Source organism: Trifolium pratense, linkage group LG7 (genome assembly GCF_020283565.1).
Source record: "Trifolium pratense cultivar HEN17-A07 linkage group LG7, ARS_RC_1.1, whole genome shotgun sequence".
Taxonomy (NCBI): Eukaryota; Viridiplantae; Streptophyta; class Magnoliopsida; order Fabales; family Fabaceae; genus Trifolium; species Trifolium pratense.
In genome coordinates, this window is record NC_060065.1 from 33,591,413 (window position 1) to 33,600,605 (window position 9,193).

At 31.0% G+C, this 9,193-nt stretch overlaps 2 protein-coding genes across 3 annotated transcripts; one reads left to right on the forward strand and one right to left on the reverse strand.

Moving 5' to 3' along the window:
- Positions 1–1,692: 1,692 nt before the first annotated feature.
- Positions 1,693–4,602, forward strand: LOC123897854 (putative pectate lyase 2). Its single transcript, XM_045948647.1, has 4 exons — positions 1,693–2,471; positions 3,337–3,440; positions 3,567–3,705; positions 4,195–4,602. The coding sequence occupies exons 1-4, from the start codon at positions 1,707–1,709 to the stop codon at positions 4,411–4,413; spliced, it is 1,227 nt and encodes a 408-aa protein (XP_045804603.1). The 5' UTR covers positions 1,693–1,706; the 3' UTR covers positions 4,414–4,602.
- A 326-nt stretch (positions 4,603–4,928) lies between these two features.
- LOC123897855 (LEAF RUST 10 DISEASE-RESISTANCE LOCUS RECEPTOR-LIKE PROTEIN KINASE-like 1.5) lies at positions 4,929–6,929 on the reverse strand. Of its 2 annotated transcripts, XM_045948648.1 has the most exons (3): positions 6,076–6,929; positions 5,353–5,397; positions 4,929–5,255 (listed from the first exon to the last, which is right to left on the reverse strand). In XM_045948648.1, exons 1-3 carry the CDS (start codon positions 6,863–6,865, stop codon positions 5,128–5,130), a joined length of 963 nt encoding a protein of 320 aa, XP_045804604.1. In that variant the 5' UTR covers positions 6,866–6,929; the 3' UTR covers positions 4,929–5,127. The 2 variants fall into 2 exon arrangements, with proteins under 2 accessions (XP_045804604.1, XP_045804605.1); XM_045948649.1 differs by lacking the exon at positions 5,353–5,397.
- Positions 6,930–9,193: the final 2,264 nt, after the last annotated feature.

The following is a 9,193-nucleotide window of genomic DNA, read 5'->3' on the forward strand; positions in this document are numbered from 1 at the left end:
AGAGATGCTATTCCAATACTTTTGCACTATACTCTGTTTTCATATTTGTAAGTTTTTCTATTAGTAGAGATGTATGCGAGGTTTTAAATAGCAGATGAGGTTGCGTTCATGTTAAGGATTTAGCGATTTCGACCACAGAGGGAGGGCTGGGTGATGTCATTCATCTTTTGATTCGTAAAACAGCAAGAACTAGACCAAACATCACAAGACAGAACAAGATAATACAAGACATGACAAAACTGTACCGGAGAGATATTGGGCGATGATATTTTTATATTCAAAAATAAAATGTGTATTTTCGTATTTTTTATAGTTGTACTATGGACAAAAAATTATCATCTGGTTTAGTTAGGGACAAAAAATCTTATTTTTGTCCTGTCCCTTGCTACCTAATTTGTCCAGTTCCATAACCAGTTTCAAATCAAACAGGGTACAACAAAAGTTGTCCAGTTCAGTCCCCTAATTTTAGCCGATCAAACGCACCTTAATGTGTTAAATGATAATCTTGATCTTAGAGATATTAATAATACTAACATTAGTTTGATCTATAAGATAAAATCCTAAGTACCCTACTACAGACTTTAGGTTCATTTTCCTTTGTAATGTCTTCCAAAAGATCATCACTATACTGTTCTTGTTTTGGAGACTTTTCATGCTCTCAGTAAAATCAAGAAAGGTAACAAGAGTTTTGTTGGCATAATGTTTGTTATGGCCAAAATTTAAGATATGGCGGATTGGATTTTTTTAAAAAAAAAAAATACAAAATCTTGATTTTATTTATTTTTGGGTAAATAGGTCTTTACCCTACTGTAAAATAGGCGAATTTTATTTTACTCCTGCAAAAACAAATGGATTACTCCTCGCAATGTGAAGATTCCTTCATTTACCCCTCGGTGCCACTTGGATTTGGAATATTCTTTTTTTTGTTGATGTGGCAAGCCTAGGTGGCACGTGACTAGACAAGATCGATTACATGCTTACATGACCTTTAATTATTTTTGAATTTTTTAAAAAAAATATCTTTTCTATTTTTCCTTTTCTTTTTTATTCTTCATCCCTACCACAATGCAGGGACTAAAAACATATTTATCCTTTATTTTTTAATGTAAACGTATCTGATATACACTTACAATATATAATATAATAAAATTATATTTTTAACAAGAAACATATATGTTTATGAAGAATGTCTTGTAATGTTTTTTATTAACCCTTTGGTTCTTAGAAGGAGATGATCCGATAATTCAGAGTTCAACTGCGAGTAAAGTTCGACAAAAAATTATTTTCACTAAAAATCGAACTCGAGTTTTTTCGAAAGAATCGTTCTAGATAGAACTCATTAACCACTTGAGTCCAATATCTTAATTATTTCATGTAACTTGTTTGTGTCAATGATTAAATTCATCAAGGTTACCCACTACTAAATAATAATACTATATTTCCCCGTTTAACATAACCATTGTAATAGGCAAAATATATAGACTACAATTATCTCAACCGTGCAACCACGTCTTCAAAATTTTCCAATGAATGTACACTAATTCTTTATAATTAACCTCATGATTCATGATACATGAATCGTGTGCTCCACCTTCTAACCTTGTTTTTTTTTTTGACGCAAACCTTCTAACCTTGTTAAATAAAACTTTATACTAATATATATTTAACTTCTTCAACCGTTTGTTAATGTCACAAACCCACAAACAATGGCCACTTTAATCAATTTTATTATTCTCTTCCTATTTGTTAACACATTATGTTTAATTCTACCTACCTTAGCTAATTCAGATTCAAAAAAAATTCATAACAATGACCTATTAGATAATATTCCAACACCAAGCTACAACAACATCCCAAATACTAACACTCCACAAAATGTTGATATTATGAACACAATTGATTCATGTTGGCGAAAAAATTCAAATTGGGCATCAAATCGTCAATCATTAGCGGATTGTGCGATCGGGTTTGGTAAAAACGCAATAGGTGGAAAATACGGTGAAATATATGAAGTAACTGATCCATCCGACGACCCAATAAATCCAAAACAAGGTACACTACGTTATGGCGCAATCCAATCCGAACCACTTTGGATAACATTTGCAAATGACATGTTTATTAAGCTTAAAAATGAGCTTATTGTAAATAGTTACAAAACAATTGATGGTAGAGGTGTTAAAGTTGAAATTGGAAATGGACCTTGTATTACAATACAAGGTGTAAGTCATGTGATTGTGCATGGAATTAGTATTCATGATTGTAAACCGGGTGAGGCTGGTTTGGTTAGGAGTAGTAATGAACATGTTGGTTATCGTGAAGGTTGTGATGGTGATGGTATTAGTGTTTTTGCTTCTTCTAATGTTTGGATTGATCATTGCTTTTTGGCAAGATGTGCTGATGGACTTACTGATGTTACTCATGCTTCAACTCTTGTTACTATCTCAAATAGTTACTTCACCCAACATGACAAAGTAAGCAAATATAATAATGTCTTTTTTTTTCTTCCCATTTTTGCGGAAAAACCATAATTTTGATTCTTTAACGTATAATTTGTTGTCATATTGGTTCATTGTTTTATGTTTCGTACTAGCTGTTCATTGTTTTATGTTTCGTACTAGCAAAAGAGACATTAAGAATGTATTTATAATTTCGATACATTTAAGAATTATAGTGGCAAGAATTCATAGATTCAGAGACCAAAATATTTTTTTGTTCAATATTTGCATAATGAATTATTAATACACTTGTTTGTAAAAAAAAAAAACATTATTAATACACTTTTTAATAGGAAAATTTAATGGACTATTTACTAGATATTATAATTTTGGGCTTAATTATGCTTTTAGTTCTCTAATTTGATAAATTTACAAATTTGATGTCCTTAACATTTTTCCTTCTTTTACAAGTTTAAGTATCTCAATTTTAAAAGTTTGACAATTATAATAATTATTTTTTTGGTCTAGTAGAATAGAGGCTTGAATTTCACTTTTTTCTTAAGGTAGATAAGTGGGAGTACCCGCAATCCTGCATATTACATGCAATATGCATATCAACCGAGTTATTCTCACGAGGACTAACTAATAGATTATGAGAGTTAACCCACTTGGGTTGGTGCATTGGTATTGGCTTGGGACCTGAGAGTGTGCCCCTCTTGAGGTATGAGGTTCAATTATCACTGGTGCCAATTTGGGTGTGCTAACTTAGTTTCTTCAAAAAAAAAATAGATTATGAGAGTTTTAAATAAAATGGAATGGATGAAGGAATTTAAAACCTTTTTTTTACAAGGATGAAGGGATTGAAGCTAAATTCTAATTAAGCTAAATATTATTGTTGCAGGTGATGCTGCTAGGACACAATGATGATTACAGTGCTGATAGAATAATGAAAGTAACAGTTGCTTTCAACCGCTTTGCTAGTGGCCTAATAGAAAGAATGCCAAGGTAACTAATTAATTAAGAGTCTTAATTTTGTGAAAATATTCAATAACAATTTTTATGTATACTTGTTTTTTTACTTAACAATTTTTGTATACTTATTTTATTTGGTTGACTACAAATGAAATGCAGGGTAAGATTTGGTTATGCCCATGTTGTAAACAACCGATATGATGAATGGCTCATGTATGCCATTGGTGGTAGTGCTGATCCTACCATTTTCAGTCAAGGAAATTACTTTATGGCTTCAAAAAATTCTGATGCAAAACAGGTACTAATAAACAAATTAATTTAAACTAAGTAAAGGACTAAAGTAATTAATTCATATATTACTATTGTAGCATGATTCTAAATTATGGTTTTGGTCATGTCACAAATCTTAATATTGTGGTAAAATGCAGGAAAATGGGGTCGATATAGCCGCAATTACGGTTTAGACACAAGTTTTGAAACCTATAAAACATCTTATTGTGGCCGCAATTGCAGTTGTGGATCACGCAATTTAAAACTACCTATTTTTTCAAAAAAAATTAATTATAAAATCGATTCATAAATTTAGTGTTTGTTTAGTTGAGTGTCTGCACCTCCAAACACATGTCTATTCTTGCTCTCACCGTGATTTCTGAGACGCTACAATACTAAACTTCTGAATTACTGTGGTTTTTGGTGACGCATATTCAAACAGACACTTAATAAAAAAATGTTTCAGCTTATCATATACATATAGTTGATTTGAGTATGGTTTATTCAAATGTGACAGGTTACAAAGAGAGAAACTGATGGAAAATGGAATAGTTGGAAATGGAGGACTTATGGGGATGTATTCTTAAATGGTGCTTATTTTGTGCCATCTGGATATGGAAGTTGTGCACCATCATATTCACCTGATCAAAACTTTGTTGCTGCTGAGGCTTCCTTGGTGCCTTTATTAACACTCAATGCAGGACCTCTTGATTGTGTTGCTAACAAAGCTTGTTAATTTCACCAAACATTTGCTTGTCTTTACTTTTTTTTTTTTTTTTTTTTAATGATTTTGATTTTTGTCTCTTGAAGCTTGCAAGAATTCTATGCTATTCATTTTTACAATTATTTTATATCAATGTTACAATGTACTATGAGCTTGTGTGAAAATGAATTGAGTACATAATTCAAAGAGTTAACATTCTTATATAGTATATACTAATTTCTACTAAATTTCACTTTTGGTACCCCTAACTTTCACAAACTTGCACTTTAAACCCCTAATTTTCATAATAACACTTTTGACCCACTAACTTTAGTCCATTTTGCAAAAGCTAGCCCTCCATTGATATTGATCAAGTCAACACACACGTGGACAATGACTTACATGCCACATCAACATGTATTGCCACGTGGACAGTGGCTCACATGTGCGTTGACTTAATCAAAATCAGTGGGGGCACCCTTTTGCAAACTGGACTAAAGTTAGAGGTTCAAAATCGTAAGTTTGTGAAAGTTAAGAGGTCAAAAGTACAATTTAACCACTAATCTTCTAAACCTTAATTTACATTAGTTCCCATTACAATATGAAACTCAGAAAAATTGGGAAGCATATATATGGTTGGTATAATTGTTGTACATACAAATAAAATACATTAGCTTAGGGGGGAAGTAACAAAAAAGAAAGATAAGTATGTAACTTTGTATAGTTTTTCACATCATTTGATTGTTTTTAGAATAATCTATTATCATTGCTTTGAACTCCACATGTAACTGGTGCTTTAGCTCTCAATTTTTTCAAGTACCAAATTCCAGCACCAATTCCAAATGCCCCTGCAGCAGAGAATGCTGTAACTGTCCCTGAAGTCACAATTTCAATACACAATAATAAACATTAGCATAATTTTTAATTTCAGTAACATATCTATTGAATGAAAGTTAGTTTATTTTTTGTCACCTGCTATTACATGCATCTTCCTATTGTGTTGTGCAATATCTTGATCTGCCAAACAACCAATCAATTAGACTCTTCCATTTTACTTAAGGTAAACCCAAATTACATATATTAGTGTTTAAGGCAACTCATACGATGGACCTAGTCGATATATGTCGTAGACAGCACTTAAAAATTCACTCAAAACGCCGCTCTCTATAAGTAGAAGCTTACCGTCCCTCTTTGTTATAACGATTTAGACGATGACATGATGTTTGATGACTACAAGATCAAGTCATTGTATTAAACAATACAAAAAGAATGACATTTAAATTCAATTTCTAGGGGTTAACATCGATCGCTGCTAAAATTTCAGACAATTTTCAAGTACTGGTCCACCGTAAAATTAACTTATCTCTATTCGAATGCAATTTTAACTTTTAACTTATTTTGAAATGCTAAAATAGCATATGAATGTGACTAGGTTTCCTAGAATAACTTACCAAATTATAAGCAATTATTACTTAATTAAGTGATTTAGTTTTTCTTTTTTTGGCGTTAACCTTCTGGTTCACAGAGGAAAGAGGGTCTGATAACCCAGAGTTCGACAGCGAGATAACTAAAATCTGACCAAGAATTGTGCCCACCAGAAATCGAACTCTAGTTCTCCAAACGATTCGTCATAGAGAACAAATGTTTTTCCATGTAGACATGATACAATAAGACAAGACAATAATTAGAACATACCTTTACAGTGAGTTGTGGAGTTTCCATCTTTACACAAACACACAAAACTCTGTGTCACAGTGTCAAATCCACAAGTTCCACCACCCTTCAATTCATCTTGACATTGAAGACAACTAGTAGTAACAGGTATATCAAAATCAACTCTAATCCCATATTCAGGTACTTGATCATAAGGTTGAGGAAAACCAACATCTCTCCAATAAACACTAGCATAACTTGTACAATACTTAAGCATTAACCTCAAAGATTCACTTGCTTTTGGATAATAAGAACAACAAGAAACACTTGTAAGAGAAAAAGAACATTCTGGTATATGTCTACATAAATAACTAGCACTGTCACAAGATGAATCACAATGTTCAGGAAAATGTTCACAAAACATAGGTTTTGGTTGAATAATAACATGTTTTTCACTACAATTGAAAAACATGTACTCATTTTGTGTAGAGAGTTTTAATTTTGTACTAGTGTCTAAACTAAATGGTCGCGTCAGTCGGAAATTTTCGCCGTCCGAACATTTCCACATGAATGGATCAGTGACAACAATATGAGGATCGGCATAAGTTATGTTACGAACTTCGTATCGACCGGAAGGTGTTCGGAGTTCGAGTTTTTTTTCGGAATCGGAACATGCGAGAATGTGTCGGTAGTATGGACTTCCACAACCATCATCAATGCTAAATGGATATTTGATAGAAATGTTACCACAAGAAGTTCTACATATGCTTGATTGAGATTTTGTTGTGACTATGAGTAATGAGAGTAGGAGTTGAGTAAATAGTAATAACATTGTATTATTATTAATTAATGGATCTAATTGTATAGAAAACTATATGGTTTAATTTAATTTTGTAGCAACTATGGTAGAGTGTTTATGAAATAAGGAATATATAGCTGAAGTGTTACTTTTATAGTTTTTTTTGTTGCTTTTATATATTCCCTCTTTTGGTTTCTTTAATCTATGTTTTTGTTTTCTTTATTTGTGGCTTTTGCTTTCTGCATATTGATATGTTGAATTGGTGACATAGAAGGGAGGATTAGTGGACTAAGTAAATGATCAATGTGTGTCTTTGAGGTTTTTCTACTTTTTTTTTTATTGGTGAATATTGAAGATGTAGTATACAATACGATATTACTTGCACCTACCGATCCGTCTCAAAATATAAAAAAAAAAAAAAAAAAAAAAAAGTGTTCGTTAAAAATTTAGATTAAATATTAATTTTTTTAATATTCTCTGCTTGTATAATCATATAGGAAGATTTTGCTGTATCCATATTTGAAAAAGAGTAGTTCAATGATTTGAGTTGAGTTCCCTATAGGACACTTATGAGGTGTGTGTTCTAGATTAACAAGAGTAGTGAGTTCCATATACTAGGACATTGTTGACTAAATCATAAGAATTAAAAAATTAGTAGTAATAATAAATATATTAATTCTAGATGTTATTTTTACAATTTTATCTTTTAACATAGAGAATTTATTTATGGTCCTATCATAGTAATTTATTTATGCTCCTAACTCCTATCATTGTATTTATTGTAAGTTGTGGAAAAGAATTAAAAATATAAAATAACAAGAAATATGATCAAGTAGTATTTTATTGTTGGTAAAAAAATAATTAATATGATTAAAAATAAAATAAAAAACTTATAAAAAGGGATAAAATATTTTGAACAAGATCTTATCTTTAAGAAAGGATACTAATAAGTTACGCTATTCACAGTTATAAATTTGCCTAAAAGATATGAATTTTTCAATATAATACTTTTTCTCTCATGAGTGAATTGGGCTGTTCAACCCAACTTAATCTACTCATTAGGCCAAATTTCATTTCAAAATAGACTATGTACTGAAAACTTTTATTCTATACTCCTAAATTTACACTTTAACCTCTATTTCGACCAAAAAAAATAACCTCATTTCCATAGATCATAAGAATAATCCAATGTTTTTATTTTTTGTCAAATAATTTAGTGGATAGAAATTTCACCTTAAAGGTGAATAAATAGAGTGTTCAGAGTTCGAACTCCGACTCATGCATATATAATGTGATGATGTCCCTACAAACTGAGCTAAACTGATAGGGACAATATTGCATTATTCCTTTTGGTTTTTCACTTTAACTCTATAAAAAAATTCCAATACATAAAATTTTCTTTTCGCCGTTGAATCCATTTAAAAAAAAATTGAATTGAAATATTTTTATGAAGAAAAATAACGGCTTAATTTGAAATATTAGGAGGATTAATTGAAATTAAATTATTTTTATAATTAATTGTAGTAACTACATTACTAATAATTTGAAACAAGATTGACGATCAATGGTTAAATGATCGTCTTGTAGCTTTTATAAAATTAGATTTCCTTAAAACTGTTAGTCATGCTGTAATTTTAAGTCATTTTCAACAAATGAACGATAATTATTTTCTTTGTCAATTTAGTTGTTACGACTTAAATTAAATCTTAATACAAATTCATTCATCGATTTTCGTATTTTTCTTCTTCTAACTTTCATTTTTTCAACCAAACAGACGCAAAATTTGTGAATCATGGCACTTGTATATTGCACAACTTCAACTCTTTTCATCAATATAAAAACTTACTCTCATACTTATAAATAAAGTCGGAAGAAGTATATCTCAACATATCGAAGAATTCACGTATTTAAAACAAAACAAAAATAGGATCAAGTCGTATTTTATTGAACACGAGCATGAGGATATCAAAAAAAAAAAAAAAAAGAACACGAGCATGAGGTTATGATCCCAATGTGAACGGGTATCAAATCAAATGGGTAGCTTGGAAGCGTACGCAACGGGAGCTGTCACTATACCGTTCGCCGCATGGTTCCGTTCTCTGTGCCCTTTTCTTCTTATTTTCTACAAATCCATGCTGTCACAAACCTAACCTAACCTCTCTCCACATTTCAACGTCATTCAAAGTAATCCACGTGGGGTAGGATCTAATCGTCAACATAAATCCTAGTCAACTCTTAACTTTTTCTTCATGTTGATTTTATTTTCCTTCTTTCTTTGGTCTTCCCATGGTGGCTTTTTTAAATCATTATTCTAATTCTACTACTCCCAGAGTTAAATACCTCTTTTGTCCTTTAATTTGC

Excerpts from the sequence above, each read along its gene's own strand:
- LOC123897855 (XM_045948648.1), bottom strand. The coding sequence starts at position 6,865 with ATGTTATTACTATTTACTCAACTCCTACTCTCATTACTCATAGTCACA. Across the intron at positions 5,398-6,075 it reads CTCCACAACTCACTGTAAAG|ATCAAGATATTGCACAACAC; the intron begins GTATGTTCTAAT and ends GTTGTTTGGCAG. Across the intron at positions 5,256-5,352 it reads GAAGATGCATGTAATAGCAG|GGACAGTTACAGCATTCTCT; the intron begins GTGACAAAAAAT and ends TTGTGACTTCAG.
- LOC123897854 (XM_045948647.1), top strand. The coding sequence starts at position 1,707 with ATGGCCACTTTAATCAATTTTATTATTCTCTTCCTATTTGTTAACACA. Across the intron at positions 2,472-3,336 it reads ACTTCACCCAACATGACAAA|GTGATGCTGCTAGGACACAA; the intron begins GTAAGCAAATAT and ends TTATTGTTGCAG. Across the intron at positions 3,441-3,566 it reads CTAATAGAAAGAATGCCAAG|GGTAAGATTTGGTTATGCCC; the intron begins GTAACTAATTAA and ends AATGAAATGCAG.